We start from the raw sequence: 24905 nt of genomic DNA, 5'->3' as shown, positions 1-24905 counted from the left end.
ACCAGATTGCTAAGCATAAATTCAACATTTATGGGGGTGCAGTGTATTAAATATATTCAATATATTTTTATATATTTATGTATTTATATGTATTTACGTATATTTTAATGGCCCCGAGCAGTTTCCCTGGAGGTTTACACCTACATCCCCTCTGCACAATTAGTCCCTACCTGAGCTATGTCTCCCCCTGCCTCCAGGATGGACCTTGGACGAGTGTTAGTCCCCTGGATGAACCCTTCTGTCTCTAACCATGTCTCTTTTGCCCCTTACTGGATTCCCTAGATAGATCCCAGACTATTACTTGACCTGTCTGGGGCTGTTAATGTTACCAGCAGGTTAATGCTACCAAAAAGATAAAATTCTAAAATGAAAATTATATAGTAACAGCAAAACAAGACTGAGGATGGGACAAAAATTGAGACTATTGATCAAACCATTAAAAAATAATTGCCCAAAGTAATTCTAACATTACACAGGTTGTCTTGGGTAAGAGATGTCTTGGAGTTGTAAATGCAGCAAGTTTGTTCTGTATGTAAGTGCAGTGCAATATATCTGATTTCAAATGTAAGGCTAACTTTTGGAGCCATTTAGTAGCAGGTAAAGTTTTTGTGAGCCACAGGTTCTTTAGCTGTAATCTAAGCAAATGCAAAGTCTGACAAAGTTCATAACAGATTTAGTTTATGTGAATAGAAAACCTAGTATTTCTAAACATTTTGCAAAAAACCCCAATGCTTCAATCTCACTTGAAAAATACTTCAAAATATTTGAAAACAAACTAAGCTTATTTACTGAGATATCAAAGAGCTATTTGGACTATAATTAATAACATTTAGTTTACTTGCTTTTCAAACATCAGACCTACATTTTCCCCTAGTTTTCCTAAGAAAAGTATAGCAAGCAAGTTAAGTGAATCCTAATTTTATTCAAATGTACCAATGAAAATACTGCCAAAACCACAGTAATATTGTATCTATCTAATCAAAGGGAATTAATTCTACAATGCCACTTATGCATCGTGATTTAAAAAAGCCTAATATTTTACTGATGGTGTACTAGAAACAAGTCTTAGCAACAACTTAAACTCAGTTAAAACTTCTGATCTGCACTTTGTATTAAAATATTTTTCCTCTGCTTATTTTCAAATGAAACTATTACAGTAGAAAAACAACATTCACACCTGAATATTGGATGAGCGCTGTAATTAAAATATGAGTAACTAGTCAGGATTAAATAAACATATTCAGCTAAATGAGATAATCAGCTCTCCACAGAGACTTACGATTGATTTCCATGGCATAGACTGAACATCATTCCAAAGGAATGGAATATTAAAGGAAGCAGGGAGAGAAAAAAGAAAACAACAGAATAATAAAGAAACAGAACCCAGAAAAAAATGATTGGAAATACAGTTTTGCTGCCAAGAAAAGATAAACAACTCAAATGTCAGAAGAGACATATGCTGAGAAAAAACGTCTTTGTTAAAAATGCATTGCATTCTGCAATTTCCTTTTCATGCTGTTTTCCCCAAATGTTACATATGGCAGCAAACTAATGATAATAATACATCACAAAATGCTTCTGGCAGATGATCATTTATATATATGATACTTCTGGCAAGTAAACAAAACTGGCCGTCAACACGAAGCAACTCAAAATTATCACGCAAAAATCATTCTTTTAGCTATGATGGAAACATTTTCTCCTTTTTGGTTTTTCTTTCCATCTTTTTTTTTTTTTTTTTAACCACCCTGGCTTTGAATCTGTCAGCTGTTTCTTTTGAATAGCTACATTTCCATTAATAGGCATGCTATTATGTGCTGTAATGACATCAGTATCATTAATACCCATTTTGACTACCAGTCCGACTACTTGCTTGCCAAGTCCTAAATGCTGGTAAGAAAAGTCATGCTATTGAAAGAAACACAACCAGGCTTCTCTATTGTTTAAGAATATGATGATGTTGTGTACAAGATACTGGTAACTTCTTGCTTGTGCACATCTTCTAAAGAGAGTGAACCACACAAGAGCTTCCTGGGGTGCATTAGGAAAAGTGTTACCAGCAAATTAAGGGAGGTAATTATTCCTCTCTACTCAGCTCTGGTGAAACCACACCTGGACTTGTGTGTCTGGTTCTGGGCTCCCCCATAGAAATTAGGCATGGACATACGTATCAGAATAGTCCAGCCATGGGCCACAGAGATTACTAAGGTGATTGGACTGTCTGAAAAGTGAGGCAAGACTGAGAAAGCTGCAATAATTTAGTCTGCAGAAGGTGAAGGAGATCTTACCAATATTATAAATACCTGATGATGTGTGGGAGAAAAGAACACAGAGACAGACTCCTCTCAGTGAAAGAAGCAGCAGTGGGCAGTGAGCAAATGTTACAGCATGTGCTGCAACAAGATCCCAGAGAGTGACCTGCGTCTCTGAGCCCGGAGCACACCGTAGGAAACGCTGAGGATTTAACACAAAGGGATGGGTTCTCATTTGGTGACCAACAACTCATTTATTGAACTCAGCCTTGAATAGGATCAGGGACGAGAACAAGAGTTGGTCTGAGGGCTCAGGGTTAAACGGGGCAAAAGGGGCAGCTGTGAGGGTCAAGGGCCAATAGGGATAAAGGAAAGTGGTACAAGGGAGTAGCTTAGGGTTGGGAGAACCAACAGGACAACAGGGGTGGAGTACACGGTGGCAAAAACAAGCCAGGGATTGAGGGAGGGAAGAACATCCTGGAAAGGGTACATAAATGGTCAATAGGGGCTGCACTGGGGTGACATAACTGACAAAACAACGAGGGAACAGACTTAATGAGACATTAACATGACTGCAAAGGCACATGGGAGGGATGTCTTTTCTAGAGGGGTGTCTCTCCCCATTTTGCCTTTGCCCCACCAGGGTTGCAGCATGACCCCTGGGCCTCCACAGGCAAAGGTGGAAAGATGGGAAATTCCATTTAAACTGGGTTGTCCAGAGAGGCTGCACAGTCTTCATCCTTCAAGATATTGTAAACATGACTGGACAGTCCCAGAGCAAACTGGGATAAATCTAGTTTACTCTGTTTTGACCAGGAAAGTTCAACTGGATGATCTCCAAAGATGCCTTCCAAGCCCAGCAAATTCTGTGACTTGTGATCTCCAGATGACACCCTATCCTCACAGAAGCTATTGACAAAGTCCAACTGCCTTCTTTCAGAGGGAAAATTTGACGTTATACTCCTTCCATAAATTATTTACACCCCTGGGCCTTGCCAAAACCAGCCATTAGCACTTGAGTCAAGAGTCATATTAGACTGCCCATAGCCATGACTCTCAACTCCAGAGGCTGTTTTGGTGGTGTACAGAGAACCACAGACAGATTGGAGTGAAAACTTCCAGCTGAAAGCAAGAAGATCTTCAGGTGTCAGTCCATAGACTTCTACACAGGAGAAATGTAGAGAACAATTGTAATGCAGTGTAGAAGAACGTCCTGCATAGCCAAAATCATTTTAATATTAAAACAACACAAACCCACGAATTTCCAAGTTAGTCTATGCTTAGGCTACTGACACAGAAAAGCTTCTGACCTGAAAAGGACCAAGTAGCTGAACTTGTACAACCAAAAAAGAAAGACCAAACCTTTTGTCCCCCAAATATTTTGAACTTCTGAAGAAAGATTTCCAATCCAAAGCATCCTGAGTATATGACTGAGAAATGACTGGAAGCATGACAGAAGCCTGGGACACCTCTTATGCTAAAGAGATGGCTGGCAGGGTTATGTGTTTTGATTTATAAAGAAATCAAACTCTTTACACTGGCAAACATTCTTTGTTCAAACTGAAGTAGGATTTGAATGCACATAGTGAGATAAGGGATAGCCCATTACAGTCACTTCCTCTCCACAGGAGAATTGTCCCACTTGTGAACCAGGATAAGCTCAGGATCTCTCATGTGCACCAAAACTGCACTATCAGACAGCAGATGACTGGTTTGACCCTTCACCTGTTGAGGGTAACTTACTGTACTAAGTTACATTAATGAAACAAGCATTCACTAGGAAAACAAAGTTGATCTGATTGTACACTGTTCAGAAATAGACAAATGACACTTTATTCCTTTCTAAACAGTTAAAGCACACTTTAATGACATTTAGAATAGAAGCTTCTCATGGTGATGAATCTTAATGGTTTTTGAACTTAGACCTTCAGGTTCTTTGGCCTTTCACTTTCCCTACCTGTCAGTATATGCAGGTGACTGAAGTGACACATACACAAAGCTGAAACAGCAGCTTGTATTATTTCAGATAAAGTGCAAATTACATGATACACACTAGAGGAGGCCAGCTGCACATTGGACTGTCCTACAAATTTCATGTTAACACAAAATTAGCAGGACATCTTACATCTCCTTGAAAATACTGGCAGCTATTTATTAAGTGTTCAGGTTTCCTGTAAGAAAGGCGATTTCCACATCCAAAGCTAATCAAGTGGAGTTTTCTTTTTTGTTTTGTTTTCCCATAGGTGTAGAAAAGAACAACATGAGTGATTCATGAAATGAAAACATTTCTGAAAGCAGACAGATGTATGACTGGGAGTAAAAATGCATGAGCTCATTCTTGTGAGTTGGAGATGAAAGGATATGTGTATTTTAACCTCCTGTGCAAGGGATTTATTTCTTTTCTTCTTCTGTTAGAACTGACTCTTAGTAAACCTTTGAATGAAAAGAACATTTCAGAACAATGTCTGTTGAACCCTGCAAGTAAACAGAACAGTTTACACTGCTACACTCTTGGACAGGAGAACATTCTGGACTACATCACTTTCTGTGGTAACTGAATCTGAAAAAACCAAGAGAGCAGACATGCAGGTGGGGAACAGAAAATCGTCTGCCACAAGAAAACAAGAACAATATCATCATAAAGCAAAAACACTACTTCCAAATTAAAAGCAGTCTTTAATTTGGATCTGATCATCTGCCTCAGAAACAGGAAACAGACTCTTACTATGAATTCTACTCTTACGGTCTATCTGGTCAGCGAACACCTCTCCATAGATCATCCAGTAGGGCATGTAGAAGATGTTGCGAGCCAGTCTCCAGGAGGGCTCCTCATCTGGGTGCAGGATAGCCTGGCGAGCTACTCCAAAGCTCATCAGAACCACAAGCATGATGACCACAAAGTACAGCATATCAATCATCTGCATGGAGAGACCACAGAGAGGCTCTTAGCACCACCAGGGAGCACAGGGGCAGCAGCAGGTCTGTCTACCAGCATGCATTGCAGCAAACAAGAAAACAGCAAGAGAATCTTCTTGACATCATTCTTTAAGTGCTACTCAGCTATTAAGCATACATACAAATGCAGCAAAAGGAGTTACTTAAAGGAATACAGATTATATTTAAAAATACTTAAAATGCTAAAATCTTTGCTATTCCTGTTCCCATTTGCTATGGTTGTGTATGTACTATGCTGTGGTTTCAGCACAGACCTCCTCTGTGGTTGCAAAGACATGATATAACCATTGCTGTACCATCTCCTGTGCACAGCTAATGGTTTTCTGGATGATCCTGGTGTACCTGCCATCTGTTATTGCATGAGTATAATATCTTATGTGAGTGTGTGAAATTGATACAGCAACTTTTCACAGGCTGTATTCAGTCCGACTTGATAGAAAACCTCTTTTTAAAGCAGAATGGAATTTAATTTCCCACAAAGTTCTTAAAGACATAATTTACAGCAATTCAGGCACTAACCATCTTTCCAATCATCATGACGTAAGGTCCCAGATATTTGTTCACACCAAAGATATCTAGTACTCTAATGTACCAGAAAATGATATCTACGCAGTAAATCACTCTTCCATAACCCATGTAAGGCTGGTTCTGCAGGCGAAGAATTGCTCCTATGATAAATACTGAAATAGCCACCAAGTCAGTAATATTCCAGTATTCCTGGAGCCAAACTTTGATTTTTTGGCTCAGCTTGCCAGGCTCTGACATCAGAATCTGAAATAAAAAAACCGAAGAAACGAACAAACATACAACAAAGAAACAATTAGAAAAAGCTCCAAGTTACATTTTTGAAGTAATGGTGGTGAAATAAATCCAATCTGGTCATATTCAACAGGTGTTTGAGACCCCCCTCCACTGTCAGCAAAATTTGTTTCAAGCAAGAATACTTTTAGTTATTAGTATATCTCAGAATATGAGACTTCCCTCTCCTGTGTGCCTCTCAACCCTGTACACAAACCCACACCACTACAAGCTTATGGTTGTTGGTATGGTCAGACTTCACCTCTCTGACTTTCTCCAAGGCCAATGTCACAATGTATGAGATGACAATCCATTCCTGGACTGATGGCCACCGTTCCATCCGCACCAAGATGATGTAATTAAATAACATCAAGTAGCCAAGGTATGATATCTGCCAAAAAAGAGGAAAATCCTTTATGGAATCTAGATGATGTATCCTAGGATCATTCCAAATTAGGCAGTATTCAATTACTTGAGATGGCTTACACACACACAGACACACACACACACATACACAAAACAACCCCAGTCTCCACTAATTTCCATTACAAAGTCCTGGATTATTAGTGTAAGCCAAAAGAGCTACTCAGTTTTTTATAACCACGTGTGTAAACATCAAACTGGTGATGATGGTGTCTCCAAGCTGCCAAGCACCCTTTGGTGACCAGCCAAACTAAAAAATTCTGAGACCTTGGAAATCCAAAACTAAGAAATCAAAAAGGATTCAATGACTTTGCAGGGAAAAAAAATCCTGGAAGCAAAACAGTAACAAACCGAAAGATATTTCAGGGAGAAAATGAAGTTTTTTAAAGAATGGAATTTTCAGTGTGAAATGTTTACCCACCATCTTAAGGCTGAACAGAGAGTAAAGCTGTGAGCAGCACCTGCCCAGAAGGGGTAGGGAAAATAAAGAGCCATACAGCTCACTTGCTTTCTCCACTGTAATGTGGAGAAATGTAATGTAATGTGGCTGAGTCCATCTGGGCAGAATATACTTTTCAGCTGAAGCTTCATTTATCAGTTCCTCTTCCTACACTTGTTCCTTAAACCCATCTACATGGACAGTTTGCAGGTGTTTTGATTACTTTAAGTAGCTCCCAGTCTCAGGAGCAAGTTTCTTGCTGAAGTCTAATTCAGTAAGAGCAGAGAAGGCTGCATCACCAGAGAAGAAACATCAGGCAGAAGGCAGTCAAATCCTCTTAGCAGAGGGGCCTGATAATGCATGAAAGCAAAGCTCCCTTTTACTCAGTTCCCTAATAACTTTGCTAATTAGGACATTCATATGAACCTTGTGTTGAGGCTAAGTGTGAAATATTCAGCTGCTGAAGACCCTTACTTGCACAAGATAAAATATTTCCTTCTCTGCAGGAAGCAGGCCTGCTGTAAAGCCCTCCACGCTGGCACAGCCATGGGCCTCCAGCAGCTAAAGGAATCACAGAGGCTGTGGAATACATGATAAAGGCAGCTGAATTATCTCATTTGTTGAAAGAAGGAAAACAGCAATTCTAAAGCACTCTAAACCAGGCCCTTTATGTCTGGGGCTTTTTTAGTCTACTAAAATTTCTTTGCACTGTAAAACCCTGTTGACTACTTTTCTTTGAAATTAAATAGGAATTTAGTTTTTAAATTATTAACTCAGGTGGCAGAAAGGGATCAATGTAGTTTTTTCATGATTAAAATGTGCTAAAACTAAAAATCTACGCATTACTATGACCAATCAGGTATCAGGCATCCTAATCTTGAACACATAAGAAACCAGTATCCCTTTTACAGGGCACACATAAAATTTATGAGCAGTAGCATGAATAGATGTTCTATTATAATTGTTTAACACCAGATAATTCTTGATGCAATAAATAGAAAATTAGAGGCCTGTCAAAAGTAAGTATTTTAGTTTAGATTGGTTTTAATTGTTTTAATAAAAGTTCCCACGAAGTCTTAGCAGACTAGGATCTGTGCTCCCATCTAGGCTGCACCCATCTGAGCAAATAGCAGTGATACTGTGGGGTTACTTCTTGGGTCCTAAAGGATATTTCAATGCACAACAGGAGCCAGGTCCTCTAGAAAGCAGGAGAATCAGCCTAGCTTGGATTGAGTGGCTGGATTGTGGTGCTTGCTCTTAGTTTGGTATATTCCACACAGAGCCTCCTTCACAGCACACAGGAGCTTTAGAGGCTCATAATGTAAGCTTCAGTTATTCATTCTGCACTGTCTGTGCATTTTCCTCTGAATAAAGAGAGTGCTTTACTCATCAGATTACACATAAATCAGTAAAAAATTTATTTATTACATGGTTATTACTTTTACATTAGAATCCTTTGCACTTCACAGGTGTGAGAACAACGATCAATATCAGTTTAATCATCATGACTTACCGTGTAGAACCAAAATTTGACAATAGGTGCATTATAGAATTCATAGATCTTTGTTCCAATTGGAAGGCTCTGTTGTTTTTTCTTTCCATTCTCTTCATCCCCCTTTCGGGAGCCTGTATCTGCATTTGCATCCTGGAAGACCAAAGTTGTCAGATTTTATCAAAACACAGCAGTAAAAATAGACGTTTTCCTCAACCATGGCCCCAGCCAACTGTTAACTGCGCAGGGATTCCCCTGAGCAACAGACCTCTTCTTAAAAGTATATAAACAGAATTCTGTCAATCTGTGGAACTACACAGGCACTTCCTGTGCCCTGAGAATCCAGTCTACACACTCCCATAACTCTTCACTGATTTTACCCCCCAGAGGCAGCTGAGATTTTAACCTGAGTGAGCTACAGCATAATCAGAGAAGTCAGAAAAATGAGTAGTCCTGAGATATTAGAACTTTCTAATAATCTCCATTACTGACCGCATTTTCCTCCTCTTTTTCTTTTCCTTCCTCATTTTCTTTTGATGTCTGGTAGGAATAGTCATCATAACTCCGATACTCTAGGAAAAGGATGGTGGGAGGGAAAAGAATTCCCATTATAACCTGTAAACAAGAAAGAACTCAACTCAGTATTTGTTTATATTATGAGTTTTGTAACAAGGTAGGTCCCAGCCCAAAATTTTATTTTAAATAGTATTCAAGATATTCTGACATCCTCAAGCCTATGTAAATGAGAAAGTACCTAAGAAGCATTAGCAATAAGGTACTGCATGAAATATGGCACCCTGAAAAGCCTCCCATCTCCACAAATACCCTGCAATTTTCACTATACAAACACTGTGTATAACAAAGTGCTCCATCCAACAAAGTCTGTTTGGAAATAATGCAGAACAGAAATACCTTAAGGCCAGGGTTTTTCCGCATGCGCAGTCGCCCCATCCACATGTCTGTTAGGAGCATCTGGCTGCAGGTGTGAGCAATGAAGTCCCTGTGTTTAGCTGCCACAGCCAACTTCAGGCAGGTAGAATTACTCCAGTTTTTCAGTTCATACGTCAGCAGTTTCATGGCAATCTGCTCATCGTGTTTATAGGACTGATCCAAGAGTTCAACAGCCAGCTGGCCAAAATCTCTGGAAGATACAAAATAAGATCAGTGAAGCTTGACTTCACTGAAATCAGTCTCCTTTGGGGTTTTAGCTCTGTTCACTGGGCATCATGTTTATCCACACATGAACAGTGACAAGAACAACTAATCTGAAACTTGATTTGGGACAGTCTACAAAAGTTCCAAACAAACTGTTAGTGAACAGAGGGAATTTGCTTAGACCAAGAACATCTTCAAGGCAGTTTAGATATATCATCACATACTCCTTAATTTGCGGGAGTAAATTCTGAAAATAATTTTGTGGAATAAAACTAGTTAGTTTTACAGAGAGAAGCTGATGAAAGAATGCATTCTGTCGGAAAAAATGCAAGTCTTCTCCTTGCTTAGTGTTGCCTTAAGATCCTGAGACCACATTTTGCCTTGTCTGTAGTTGCTAAATTTGCTCCAAAATGGCATTCTGTGAAAGTACATTTAGAAATTAATTGTACTGAACTAAAAAGTAAAACTACTCAGCAAGCTTCTAGCAAGTAGCTATAAAATCTGCTCTGCATCTACTAACTTTGAGTTGTTGTCCAGATCCTGAGAGATGTCATCCACCAGCTCACTCTCTGAAGATTCATGGGCCATAGACTTGTAGAGTTTACAAGCCACAAGTGCCTTGGCCATGGATTCCTCCCCTCGTTGCCAAAGGAACAGGGCCATCTTCTGCCGTTTCATGAGCACAGCCCACACCATCAGCTCATGAAAGGGGTACTGAAAGCGGCTCACTTCTGGGTCATCCACATCAATATCAATCTCTTCCTCCTTTTTTTTCTTTTTCTTCTTCCCTTTGGTGGGAGGCTCATCATCCTGGGAAGAAAAATTGTTCCTGTCAGCTTTTAACAGCTCACCTGACAACAGCACCATGCAAGGAACAAGTACTGAGAGGACACATTAATACTCAAAGTTCTAATTTGGTTTTGTTGTTCGCTACCATGCATGAAATAGGACAGAGCATGCACTGGGCAAGCACACACAGATTTTATTCAGGGTGCTGTTTCTTGTACACATAATTACAAGTCACCCATCTTGGAAAAGTGCAGTAGAATCCCTTGATACTGAAGGCATCTCTTCACACTGCATTGGAATTGCAGTGTGAATTGCAGATCTCTATTGCACATGGAATTACATAGGCTGGTTTGCAACAAATTATGACTTAATGAATTCCTCTGCAGTGTCAGTGGAACTCTTAACAAAACTGAATTCCCTACAGATAGGCTCCACTGCCATTTCCAATTCCATATCTCTGTGTCTATCCCTGCAGATCTTCCAGGTACCAGAGCACTTTTCTGACTGACATGCAGGCCATGGCAACATGCAAAAGGCAAAGACAGGCACACAGCACCCTTAAGAACAGCAAGATACCAAAGGGAATCTTCACCTTGGAATAAGCAATCTCCTCTTATGTATGCAGTGCACATGGAAGGTATTAAGTATCCCATTTCTTAAAGGGATAGGGAGGATAGGCCATTACTACAGGAACCAACATGGAAGTAACTGAAGGGAAGTAGTGACAATGAAGCAGGATCCTGAAGGGAGAAAAGCCATGATTGGGAAAATTAGGGTTTAAAAAATGTAGGAAGAACATTGCATATATAAGTGTAGACAGAGCTCATCATCATTGGAGACCTAGTCCAATCTCAGAAGTAGATTGCAAGTAAAAGAAATTGCTATTCTACAAAATCAGTTCTTGTTCAAGTAAGCTCAGCATAATGCACTATTTTTCAACAAAATGTGAATTTAAATCCAAATTCAGAGTTCAGCCTCCCACACCATTTCCAAAGATGACTCCTCAGCTCAGCAACTGAGCATGAACTTCTCCTTCAGCAGTTTTAAGAACTGCAAGTGGTGACCTCTGTCTTCTATGGAAAATTCAGGGGTCACCAATTGCACAAAGTATTTACTATCTCTGAAGCAGAGGACATAAAATCTCAAATGGAGGACAAAAAATTAGGTCCTCTACACCCTAGGAAAATCAAATAAAAACAAAACCCTGTGTAAGATAGAAAGTGCTGAGGAGTCTAACCTTCCTGTTTTAGAGCTGCTAACACTGGAAATGAAAAAACCTAACCACACAGAGTCACAGCAATTTATTGATCACTTCAGTAAAGGAAATGTAAATGCTCTTTGAACTTTTTCTTTCTCTTGGAAGAAGTAGCAGGCTCTACCTCCTGTCAAGTGGAAAGAACACTTCAGTTTGTGCCACATGAAACATTTCTCACTGAAAGAAACAGGAAGATCAAAATGTTCTTTTGGAGAAGCACTGTGATTGATGCTAATCAAAAAGAGTCACAGCTCTGAGGGGCTGAGCTTTTGGCCTTGATCCAGCAGAAAATATGAACCTGATCAGATAGATTAAACACAACCTCTTTCAGAGATTCTCTACAGATATCTCAGTTGAGAAAGGGGCTGTTTATCTGCCTGGGAAAAGAGGGGCATTTGTGTGTGGGTATGGTTCACATCATCTGTAACACAAGCAGCTCTTACTGTGCTCGAGCATTATCACAGCATTAGTAAAATCCCACTGCCTAAAGAAATGCACCTGCCTCTTGGTGTCAGTGCTTTCCTGGTCTATAGTGATATTTCTTTTTTCAGAAACAAAAGCAACTACCTCTAAAACAGAGTTTTCAGGTCTCATCCCAGATTTGTTTCTGCTTAATTACACATTTCTACAGGTACACAAGCAATTGAGGTAGGGGCTGGACCCAAAATTCTGGATCAGCATCACTGTTTACAAAACGTGGTGCCATCACAGTAGCAAGGATGTTTTATGGTGGAGGGCAGCACCTGACCAGCTTGGTTTTCACTCAAGTTAAATGTTTTCTCTATGGTAAAACATCAAGCATGGAAATTGTTATTTTGTGGTTAAAGGAGATTTTGCCATAAGTAGCACTGCTGGATTATATTCTTTTTTCAATGTTGTTAATGTGTACACATGAAAAATTAAATCTACAGTATCTTCCACCATGAAGCATGTTATTACATAATAGTGCTAAAAATGCCTGAAAACCATTATGCAGAGCTTTAGGAAGTTTGAAAGATGTAACCCTTAAAAAAAATGGTCAGAAGCATTTAATACTATGTTTGCAAAATGGAATGTCCTGTCTAGTTGAGATTTTCTGTAAATCACAGTAATAATGAAAAAGCTAAGAGTAAGAACAGAACTGTACCAAGAAATGTTTTGATAAAACCAGTATTTTAAATAAATCCACTTACCTCCATCCCCAGTAGTTTAAGAGCTTTTGGCTGAATATTAAAAAGTAGAAATAAAATCAGTTAGATGGGAGGAAAATTTGAAAGACCAAACAATACTAAGCAAACCCATTTTCATTTGCAAATGTACAGCATTTATTATGAAACTTACTGTCCTAAATAATTGTACCAATAATGCTGCAATTAGTTATTCTTAATTTAAATTGTATTAGCAGGAACGCAATGGGTTAGGAAATATATATCCTGCACTCAAAGGAAGTATTTTAGTTCAGACATGAGTTAAATGAATCTTTTGATAAATAATCCTTTGAGAATTAAAATGACCGCATGGTCACAAAAGCTAAAAAAAAATAAAAAAAATAAGTGCTTCTAAGCATACCACAGTTAGGAATATCTGGATTGTAAACTATTGGAATAGGAGGAAATTCACCTCCAGGTCAGTGTATTCACCATGTCTCATGTCCTCACATCCTTAAACACAGATGTCTTAAAACTTTTTTATGTAACTTCACTCTTGGAATTTCAACCTCTACCTTGCATTTCTTTAGAATTTAATATGAAGTTAACATGAAGAATTTGATATGAAGTGTTTCACAAAAACAAAGGAACAGATTTTTTGCCATCAGCACAATGGCTGCATCCAGAATGAACTCATTCTTACCCTCTTTGGTCCAAATAAATTATTATAAAGAGTCCGAAAACTTTTCCGAGTATAGTTGCAGCGGTAAGCTCCACCCATGAGATATTCCAGGACAAGACCAATATCTATTAGGCTGATATGATAATCTGGTGGAAGATTTCCCTACAAAAAAAACCCCCACAACTTAACAAGGACTTAGGATAAGAAAACATGACGTAGATTAAATTTACTGGCAAGACATACGTCACAATTAAATTGGCACATTGGTATTATTTACAGCCACTGGGTTCAGTCTTTTGTATGAAATGAACTTATACACATAGTGAAAAATTTTGTGTCATAGATTTTTGGTTTTGTTGTTAGCAGAATTCATATTTCTGAACAAATTTTCATTTGATTTACTCATATATCAGTGTCCATACAAGTTTATGTTGTTTACAAGACTTATATTAATGAACTTAAGAAACTCTGTACTGATTACCATTAATCCAGTATAAAAGCATGACAATTTCGTTGTGAATATCCCTGATAATCATACTTTACATACTTTTTTAATGGAAATTTATATTTCATCATATTATCTACAGTTGAGACTAAATGCAGACCATAACTAATGTGCAGCCCAGAATCAAAGCAAACTCTAATTTCAGCAGTTACAGCTAAAACTGGATAATTGTATTGACTTCACTGGAAAAAAAAAACAATGCTTCATTGTCCAAGCTACATCCTACAGCAATGACTGATTGTACAGCACCACTGAGCAGCTGCTATGATGGAACAACTACAGCCTAAGGAAGCACATCACCTCCAGGTTAACCCAACTGAATCCCCTGGATTGCCGCTGAGGGAGGGAGCATGGAAATGCAATGGAATAGAGGAGAGACAGACACAGAGGAACATTAGTGACACTCATAGTGACAACACTGAATGAGAAAAGTGTTAAACTGTGAAGCAGATGAATATGAATTATACATTAACACAGTACTGCATAATCCCCACATTTGAACCTCCCTGGAATAACTGGGGGTTTTTCTTGCAGAAATGAGCACAGGCAATTTCACATAGCTGAATTTTACTGAATAAAAGCTTCAAAACCTCTAAGAGAGAAATCTCACAATGACCCTGCCTATTGACATATAATGAACAAATTTTCATGTCATGGAAACAAATTAATAAGAAATTTAGGACAGAAGAGATTTTCTCCCAGGTGAAAATTGAACTAGTGGGAGAAAAGTAACTGGAAAACACACAAGGAAGCAAACAAAAGGCAACAAATTCTGCAGTCATGACTGGAGCTTCCAGTTAACCTAGCAGGGCCTTTCCTTCCACTCCTCCCCTGTAATGCTGCATTGGGAGCCTCTTGTAGAGAAGAAACACTATCAACCTAAATCTCAAATGCCATATTACACTATAGAAGCTTAATTTAATTAACTCCTTAGTTTTAAAATTACTATTACTGCCATACCCAATTTAGACTGATGTCATTGTTTGCCACAGAGAGACATTTAACTTTTCTTAACAGCTGCCATCCAATTTCAAATGCCTGCTTGGCCCCATGCTATGCTTGCTTTTACTGTTGATTCACATGGCTAATGCAATCACACAAATGAAACACTGCTTACCTTTTTCACATCTCTGACTAGCAAATGAAGTGTATTTGGCGGACCCAGCCTCTGAAACAAAAATAATTCATGGCCCATTAGAGCTTCAGTTCTTCAGATGTTTTGCAAACACAAAGACAGTTAGTTAGGCACCTTAAGTAGAACTTCAGACAACAATCATGTGCCATCTCACCCCAGAGGTGTGAAAAGATGGAACTGGGCTACAGTGACAAACACCTGTCTATCAAGAGCAACATCCCTATTTTATAAACCTTTCTGTGGTGATTCAAGTCACATACAATACAGTGGCAAAATATCACAGGGCTTTTTAGTATTTCTGCTCACTCACAGTATTATAAAGTTCCTCCAGTCGAGGAATAGTCAGGAAGTGCTGCATGTTTACTCCATTCTCAATAAGCAGTTTCACAAAGTCCACTCGATCCAGGACCAGTGCATCCAGCATAGCCTGCTCCAGGGAGTTCACCTGAATTGCAGGGTGGAGAATGTGACACCACATGAGTACAAGTTAGTTGGCTGGGTAGCAACCACAGCCATTTTCACTACTTAGGTTATGGATTGAGTTCCCACATATGTTGATTAGTCTGTAAGTAAAAAGGAATTTAGAAAATAACATTTTAACCACATGAAGTGAATAGAGATAGCAGAGTTTCCTAAATCTTTAGCAATACAACTGTAGCTTTCAGTCTTTCAACATGTAGCTTTCAATCATTTTGTTCAGTATTTTTAACTAAGCCAGGCATACCATGCTTGACACATTATGTGAAAAAGGGGATTTACTTGGCTCAGCATGATAGGAACAAGTTAAACTAACACAGAAAGAAGATGTTTGCTGATGGTCGTATTTCCTTCTGACAAGTGCAGAGAAGATGCTGCAGCTCAGTACTGGCTTGTAGTGTTGAGATAAGGCTGCATGTGGTGCACATGGGATGAGGGAGGGATGCTTGGCTCAAACACTAAACAGCAATCCTGCAGAATCTACAGCTGATCTAGTGGGAATGTACAAAAGAGCATTCTACAGAATGAGTGTGTATCTTCCTTCTGTCTTTGTACCTCAGAATGAAAAAAAAATCTTCAGCAGTTTTTTATACAAACACTTTCATCTCACCCAGTTCAGGAGTTCAAGTTTTCTTGGGTCTGTTTCTTCTTCTGGTTCTTCTTTTGCTTTTCCTCCCTTTTTCTTCCCTTTTCCTTTTCCCCTGCCTGCTTTAGTCTGTGGTGCTGGAGATTTCTTTTCCTTCTCAGGAGCTGTACCATCAGGAGCTGTAAGGCTTCCTAAAGGCTGTATTTATAATACATTAAACTATTAGAAATATAATTGATCTTACAATAACTATTTGAGTACACTTTTACCAAGCTCACCCTCCAGTCACCACTTCTCACATTGAGTCAACTAAAAATGATAATTTCTCTAAGTTTAAGTGTCTTTCTGCATAGTCACAGCTCTACCCTTTTTAAAAAGCTGTTATGTCTAACAATAACATTGAAAGTCAAAGTAGTGAAGGAGATAGACTGGGGAGGATTGCTCTCAAAAAATAAAAATTAGTGTGAGGAGACTGGGACACTTCAGTTCCTTTGCTCTCTCTGAAAGCAATAGCTGTCAAAATAAACAGCAACAAGAGCTGGACAGAAAAAATTCTTAATAAGAATGCTGCATGATGCCAAATATCATCCATACTGCAGAGCAAAGAGAAGAGGACAGAGAGCCACTCACTGGTTCATTTCTGCTCTGCAGAGAGTATTTCTGTATTATACTTCTCAAGATACATTTATTCTTCAGCTAAAGTCCTTGTCCCTTCCAACCTCTTTGCCCAGGGAAGAGGCACACATACACCACACTACTTGTCTGTGATTTGGAGGCTTAACTTGCTCCAGATAATGCTTAGATTACATAAACCTCACAGAGAAGAAAACTGCATTGTAACTACCTGTGCCCTGCACTGACAACTACAGGATCAAACCTTTAACAAGGCTTCTTTCCTGGACTTTTATTAGTCCTAAAAAACTCTCCTCTGCCCAGTTACCACAAATCCCTTCAAAAGCCTGGACTAAATTGCAATTGCCAAGTGGCAGCACAGGCTGGTCTGAAAGCAATCTCTGTGAACCTAGAATGACAGTGAATCCCAGCTGGCTGGTACTGCTTCCACAACCTGCAGTGCAGAAGTATTAACCAGGCCAAAACAATAACAGGCTTCACTTCTTAGTGGAATCTCTGAATCTAACCACAATAACAGGGAGATTGGGGCATTCCATCCAATGAAATAAGTCTCTCCATTATGCACAGCATGCACATGAATGGTATTCCTTTGAGTGTCATTTTATTGCATAGTTTCAACTAAGTTTCAACTCAAGTTTCAACTAAGCAAAAACACCATCAAAATTCTTTCCCCTTCACTCTTACAGCCTTCAGGCTGCTCTCCTCATGACACTTTGGAGTAATTCACTATCAGATGGTTCACATAGTAAAGCAAAAAGCATCAATACAGTGAGACATGAAAACAGTTTAAATAAAGGATTTTAGTTAACATAGGTGAACTGCAGTGTTTCACCATTGCTACTAGAGCAGCACCAAAATCCAAGGTGTAAATATTACACAATTTAATTTAAACTACATACAAACAAAATGACAAAGAAAATTTGCCTTACTGGCCAGTGGTGTCCAAAGACAAAGATTTGGCTGCGTGCAATGTCTACACGATTCCAGGCCAAAGCCAGGCTGAGCTGATCTGGAGCAGATGCATTGGTACCTAAAGAGAAACACACAGATTTTTCATATTTCACACATGATGAAACAAGACTGAACAATCTCCTGCAATAACTAGAAAACAGCAAGTCTGGCTCCATATCATGCTACCATTAGAATAATTCTAATACAAAGCAGTGGATTCATCCAATCAATTTATAGCATCTTCCATTTAACCCCATAATACTAATTTCCAAAGGATTAATGAGATTATCTCCCTTGTTTTTTAAAAAAACTTCCATATTGACTTTTATTCTGATGCTAAAAACAGATATTTCACTCTTCTAAAAGACCCCTCTCAGCTCCTCTGGCTGATACTGTACATAAAATTGTAAAAATTCCCCCTCTTAATTCCTTTGGGGATTAGCTCTTAATTAGCTTTGGGGACTCCAGAGATCCCATAAAGAGACTGTATCAACTACTGTATACCCACAGACAGAAAACAGTTGTTTCAGCAAATACAACAAATAAATAAGGAACCAATCATATTGCTCTAAAGTTTAAATGGCACAATCTGAGATCTGGAAAATCCAGACAGCCTTTCATCTTCTCATTTTTTTTTTCTAACTTTATGAATGTATGCTTGAACTGCAGTAAAATGAGCTGCAATATCAGCAGTACAGTTGTTGCAGCACTCCCATCCCACACTTTCAGGGGAGGAAAACCACACAAAACTTTCAATCTAGATTTTAAACTTCATGCTAATCTGAACAAGAACCAAACACATTCAGGTACTTGTTAGAATCCAAGTGAAGAAATCAAAGACTCAAACATGAAGAGTGAATGCCAGACAGTGCATAGGAACGTCCTCTTGGGATGCTGTTGTGCATCCTGCCTGTGTGCCTGGAAAACCCACCTTTGAGGAGAGCAGTTAGGATGGACATCTCAATGTCATGCTGCCCTTCCGAGCCCATGCGGAACACGGTGATCTACAGAGCAGCACAAAACCAAACACACCAAATTACAACACAGGAAAGACACTAAATATGTGGATAGAATATAGAGCAGAATGGTGCAGCTTTATTATTTCTTACAATTTATGATTTTTCAAAAAGTACAGTTCCACTAAATTTTTCTTGGAAATTAAATTTTCACAGAAGTTTTTAATTAAATTCTTTCAGTGAAGTTATCCTAAAATATCCCTGCATTGATGAACATGACAAACTTGATGAAAAATATTCACCAAACCCATGAATTCTAAAAAGCAGTCACAAAACTGCCATGCAAACCTGATTGTTTTCTGATGGTTCTATTACTTCCCAGTAAATGGAAAAGGAAATGCTAGTTACCCAAGATAATTATCACAGCATCCCTTTTATTGATGATAACACTCAAATACTTTTTAGCTGCAGGATGTGTTACATATGAAAATCAAATAGGCAGAACTAAGTAAAAAAAGTAATTATTCTAGTCACATTTGCTTAGTTCAGCCCATTGCAATTCAATAATCTTAAAAATAATAATTAATGTACAGCTTAGCCATTTAACTACATATTACAAGACCAATAATTCAGAAGTAGAATAACCAAATATTCTATGTTAACAAACTTAATACCAAAGGCAGAAAAAAAAAACAAAACCAAATTCTTCATTTTCCAAAAGCAGCTATTCATATTAGCTACTGAGAATAGCAATTTTCTCAACAGTTAGAATATATTTTGCAGGAATGCAAAGATACATGACAATAGAAAAAGAACAACTACAGAAAAAATATTACTAATTAACAAGAACAGAGAAAACTATCAACAGAAAACCATAACCGTAAGTCTGCTTAGGCTGCACAGCCAGTGTCTGAATTTTGCTGAGTAAACCAGATGTGCTGCACATTTTAAATTCAAAACAGTCTGACTAAGGCAGCTGTGGGCTCTCTTCTCTCAACCAATTTTTTAGGAAGGCTGATTCTCTTTCAGTCAGAGAGACTCATCAGAGTCATGTTTACTATCAACTTTACATCCAGCAAAGGTGTATGTATGCAACTCATCTTGGCATCATATTTACAAAAATTCACTGAAACAATTACTCAAAGGCAAACACTCAGGGATTCATTCTGCCTGCAAAGACACAGGGAATGCAGTTTCAGTACACTGCTTCCAGACCACAGATGTAAATGGCAAAGATTTTTTTTCCTGAGCACACTTTTCTCTGCAGTTTGGATGCAGGAGATAGGCAGGAACCTGAGTGAGTGGTACAGCACATAGAGCAGACCTGCAGCAAACCAGGAGCAAGAAAGGGTGGGATCTTCAGGAGGACAATGTTTCAGCTTCTTTTGACAGGCCTGCCAAGTCCCTTTTCCTGGAATGAAAGGCTGTTAAAGAGTAAATGTGTCAGAAGACAAAAAGCTGTGTTGATGCACTCTGAATGCTTTTTGCTCCTAGGAACCCTTTCTTCAATTATCTTTCCTCCACTTTTGGCATTGGATCCTGGGTTTAGTGCATTTCTCTTGGTGTCTTGCTCTGCCTTGCTGAAGTCTGTGGAAAAAGATTCTTGTCAATTTACACAGGAGAAGAATCTGAAATTTGTTTTTGGGGCTTTCCAGAAGATATAATCCCTGGTTGGCCTATGCTTATGAATGAATGTGTACATTTAATGCAGCTATATGAGGGAAAAAAAGTTTAAACTATAACCCTGGGAAAATGGCACTTGAAAGTACTCCATGAAGTTTGGTCACAGAAATTACCTTCGTGAACTACTTTTAGGATACTTACAAGTTCTTTTTTTTTCATGCACTCCATAAGAATGACGAACAGCTGATGAGCTTGATTCCTGTTGTAGTTAAAGGTTTTCTGGATGGTAACTAGAAGCTGATCCCTAAGGGATTCATTTATTATCCTAAATGAAAAATGAGACATAAAAGAACACATTACCAGAATGAATATATATTCAGAAGGCCTGCTGTTTAAGAAAGTATAACATCCAGGTATTCCTATAATATATCATAGATATATTTCTGTTAACAAGTTCAGTCTTCAGGATTTTATTGTTAGGCCTTACAGGACCCCTACCTTTGCTTCTAAATGTTCCAAGTCCCTTTGCATATAGCTAAAAACCCCAAAATACTTCACATTTCTGATATGTCACCTTGGTTATGGTCTTAAACAGAGGACTGAACTTGCTAATCATCTGAAACCTCGTAATACCCAAATAAGAAACAAATGAACAATCCAAAAGATAATTTATTGAAAAAAAATTTAGAAAGGTCAGAAATATTTGATCTCCCAAAGCAATACAAAACAGCCCTTCCATCTTTATCCATTTCCCAACACAACACATGTATTTTCAGATAATGGCAAACATTACCAGCAGGTGCCTGAGAGATGCAGTAAAATTCAAAGTTCACAGTGAGAAAATGATTGGACTGACAAAAAATTCTTATTATAGATCTGCCTTACTAGACAACCGCATTTATCATAATTATTGGAGAAGAAAATTGGACACTGCATCATATGCACTGGGAGGGAAAGCCATGCAGTGAGCACATCTCAGAGAGACTGATCCTGATAAGCTCTTTCAATTAATCATGAGCTGATAGGAAGAATGAATAAGGAAAAAAAAAAAATCAAGCCAAGTTTGATTTAAACTAAGGAAGCTTGTTAGACAGAAAAGACAGTTGCTGAATCATAAATACTTTTGGTGCAATTAAGTATGTGCTATGCCCAAACACCAGCAAAATCCAGCATAAGAGCCGCTCTCCTAATTCAGCAAGTAACATCCACACTGCTAGCAGCACTACTTGTCTGCTTAATACTTAATCCAAGCTAAACTTCAACTTCAGTCAAGGAAATAGTTTCTATCTTCAGTACTAGACAGGTATGCCATACCCTAATTAAGACAATATATGAGGTGTTTGCCTGGAAGGCAAAAGGAAGATAATGAAGGAAGTCCAAAATTTTCACAGCTGGTCTGGCACTTTTGGACAAGGAAGTTCATTCACACAACACAGCAGAATCAGGCAGTACAAATTCTGCAAATCCATGCACTAATTAACCTCAGCCCTGGCCTGAAGAAAAGAGTTCCTCCTGGGAACTTGTCCTTGCTTCTCCCATACCCAACCCAGCACCACACATAGTGCAGAAGGCCCTGATGGAGCTTGTACAACAGTGTGCTGTACTGAGAGTAAGCACATTTCAGAGGACCAGAACATGCATTCAAAGTGGTAACAACTCCTACTATTTAACTTCATGGCTAAGACCAAACAGGCAACAAAAGCTGACTGACAGCAGAATGCCTCTGTTTGCAGTGTTTTGTCCCTGAGGGCTTTTTTTAAAATGAAGATCTATGAAAGCAAGGCATATAGTCCTTCATAGGTTTGGTGAAGATCTTGAAACCTTACCCTCCCTCTTCAGAATACTTGTGTGCAAATGACAGAATGTCGGATGCTCGCCCACTGCCATCACAGATCACAACTGGGAGAGGGGGCTCTTCCCGCAGACACTCCAAAACAATGGAGATCACATTGGGACCTCCTTCCACTATGAGCCCAACTACAGGAACACCTTGCCCCAGTCCTGCAAAAACCAGAAGAACAGAAACAAGAAAAAAAAAGAAGTGTCATTGAAACGTAGTTTAAGAAATTGAGATAAGTGGATGTGATTTCTGCATTAGAGCACCACTTCAACCAGAGCCCTTAGGAAAAATAATTGCCATTTCATGGCCAACGTGAGAAAAAATGTCCATACGCTGTTCCCCAAGCCCAAAAGGAAAAAAATAGGATGTCTCTTTGCCCTTGCTTTTGCATCAGCTCCATACTTATAACTTATCCACTCAGAGCTGGTGGATGCTTGCTGCTCTCTCGACAGACATGAGGTACAGAAAAAAGCAGCTAACATGACTGTCCTATTGCTTCATCAGCTTCACTGTTACTTGGATGGCTCCCAGCCTTTGATGCTTTACCTCTTCATTGGTTACCTAAGGGAAGTCTTCAGTAGGGTGACATACCTATGCTTATTCCTAAGAAAAAAAAATGAAATTAGTGTTTTTATCATGAGGCTGAAATGGATTGCCGATGGAAGAGACGACAGCTGAGCATCCCTTTGCTGTCCCTGCCTCACTGTGATCTCCAGGCATAGGATGACAAAGGGAAGCCCACAGGTCACATGGTCTCAGTAGCCTTGGTCACAAGAAACTTGGGGAAATGAAGGACAAAACATTACCTGAATGCTGACTAATTCCACTATCATAAGCATTTGAATTCAGTTCTTAATCTGTGAAATGGCCAGCGCTTTATAAAGATGCACTTTTTTTTGTTTGGCTGAGAATGCGTGAAAGACTTCATATTTTCAACCTTGATTCCTCTCTGAAGAACAGGAACACCATGCACAGTAACAGTAGAAACTTCCTGACATCCTCCTGTCAGTACACCCCAGCTCTGATAAGGAGGAGTCGCAGAGCATGGGTCGGCCTGTGTGTCCATGAAATCTTTAGTGATTCCTCCTGAGATTTCCTGAAGAGGTGCCTGTGCTTGGAGTGATGAAGAAGAAACAAAACAACTCCCTGTATGTTGTAACTAGCAGGTGTACTGCAGCCCTTCACAGAACAGGTTTCTCTGTATGTATTCCAATTTTGCCCTTCTCATGACAAAAATCATCAAACACTACCTAAGTCAGAGATGACATTCCCAAGCCCCAGAGGTATTAAAAGGAATTATAGAGAACATCTTGTCTCTGGGCTCTGAATTCCTGATCTTCCAAGCCAATGCTCCCTTTTACAACCCTACAGCTCTGGCAGCACTTCTGCAGAAGACAAAGATGACAAAAGCAGGCTGAGCTGTTTCCATCTGCAGGAGCAGTACCTGGCACTGCCTCCATGCTCAAAGGCAAGGGGCAGCATTTTCCTGAGCTGTTTCACCACAGGCACAGGGCACTACTTTGAGACTTCCCAGAACATTAGGATATCTCAAGGCTGATCTCTATTTCCACCTTTTGGCTTTACTTGATTTTTAGCTCTACCCATAAGAGCACTTAGACCCTATAAGAAACTTCTGTGGAGTTCAGTGCAATTGCCATTCTGGATGTTTCTTCTCTCTTATTCTTACAGGTCTACACAGTTTACTGGGGCACCAGTAAGAGATAAGAAAAGCAACTGGTAGAACTGATGTTGATCCTTCAGTAGTTCTTAACTGATGTGTGAATTTGAAGACTATTAACATTTTTTGACCATTTTTAATTAGGGTTGTGGGGTTATTTTTAAATAGTTTATATTTTTTTTTTATTTCACCTTTTAAAAATAATTTTTTACATTCTAATAAAAATACGTCTTTTAAAATACTTTTTTAAAAATAACTACAAGAAAAGTTCTAGAAAATTATTTTAGTGAGGCCATATTAACTGGAAGAAATTTTAAAACTCAAAAAAACTCTAAATATGAAAGCATTAAGGTGAAATTGTCTTAATTGTCATTAAAAATCAAAATGACTGCTAAGTTTATCAAGAAGATCAAAGAATTTTGAGTGTCATATTTCAGATGAAACAAATCCATATATAAAAGAAAATAAAATGTTCATGTAAACATTCAGAATCAGAAATCACTAAGCTGCACAGGATTGCTGTAAACAGGAACTGTAAAAAATCCCCCCATTCTGTGTGTTTACTGATGCTTATGAATTCTAGCCTAGAAGTGCACAAATTCTTTGCATTTCCTTTTCCTTAGATTCTCACCGATTTGAAGCTTCTCCTCACTATTATTTGTCAATTTTTTTCAAAACTCCATGGTTTTTCTGCCTGGTTTGATGTGGGCTCTTTCACCACTTATCAGACAGCACGTGCTCTAGTCCAGTCACACAGTCCTGATCACATTTCCACTGGGAAGAGCTGGAAGAAGCCTTTAATTTCCAAACTTTCAAGAACTTCAAGCCCTCCTTCCTCCCCTTCAAGACATTATAGTTACAGTTTGCCCCACTCATACTTACGTGTGTTAATTTTCTGGAGGGAAATGTGTTTTTCCAACTGACGCCGTAACTTTACTTCAGCTCCATATTTACCTAATGTGCCGTTGTCTGCCAGAATGAAGTGGGTGTGGGAACTGTTGAGCACAGAAAGCTTACTTAGAGGGTTTGACATTGTTTGGTAAACTCGTGTTACCTGTGTGTCAAGAGGAGAGAGGCACCTAGATTAGAACTAAGAATCAAATGGGAAAATGCCCCACACCACCCAACAGAGGCACATTCAGAGTTTTTTCTGA

The 24905-nt window shown here is 38.8% G+C and overlaps 1 protein-coding gene across 5 annotated transcripts in view; it reads right to left on the bottom strand.

Annotated features, from left to right (window-relative positions):
• TRPM1 (transient receptor potential cation channel subfamily M member 1) overlaps positions 1–24905 on the bottom strand; it is a 116370-nt gene that overhangs the window by 7878 nt on the left and 83587 nt on the right. For 4 of the 5 annotated variants that reach the window (XM_033516896.1, XM_015639006.2, XM_015638999.2 and 1 more), the window contains 17 exons: positions 24634–24805; positions 22060–22234; positions 20435–20558; positions 18586–18658; positions 17633–17733; positions 16095–16268; positions 15318–15452; positions 14990–15040; positions 13389–13529; positions 12731–12760; positions 10035–10324; positions 9272–9500; positions 8852–8974; positions 8381–8512; positions 6268–6396; positions 5727–5978; positions 4978–5170 (listed from right to left, as the gene is read on the bottom strand). In XM_033516896.1, the coding sequence (XP_033372787.1) occupies positions 4978–5170; positions 5727–5978; positions 6268–6396; positions 8381–8512; positions 8852–8974; positions 9272–9500; positions 10035–10324; positions 12731–12760; positions 13389–13529; positions 14990–15040; positions 15318–15452; positions 16095–16268; positions 17633–17733; positions 18586–18658; positions 20435–20558; positions 22060–22234; positions 24634–24805 (2524 nt within the window). The remainder of the gene's footprint in view (positions 1–4977; positions 5171–5726; positions 5979–6267; positions 6397–8380; positions 8513–8851; positions 8975–9271; positions 9501–10034; positions 10325–12730; positions 12761–13388; positions 13530–14989; positions 15041–15317; positions 15453–16094; positions 16269–17632; positions 17734–18585; positions 18659–20434; positions 20559–22059; positions 22235–24633; positions 24806–24905) is intronic. The other variant, XM_015639012.2, reaches the window with a different exon arrangement.

Source organism: Parus major, chromosome 10 (assembly GCF_001522545.3).
Source record: "Parus major isolate Abel chromosome 10, Parus_major1.1, whole genome shotgun sequence".
NCBI lineage: Eukaryota > Metazoa > Chordata > Aves > Passeriformes > Paridae > Parus > Parus major.
The sequence above is the reverse complement of the archived record's forward strand: the minus strand, read 5'-3'. Positions and strand labels throughout refer to the sequence as shown.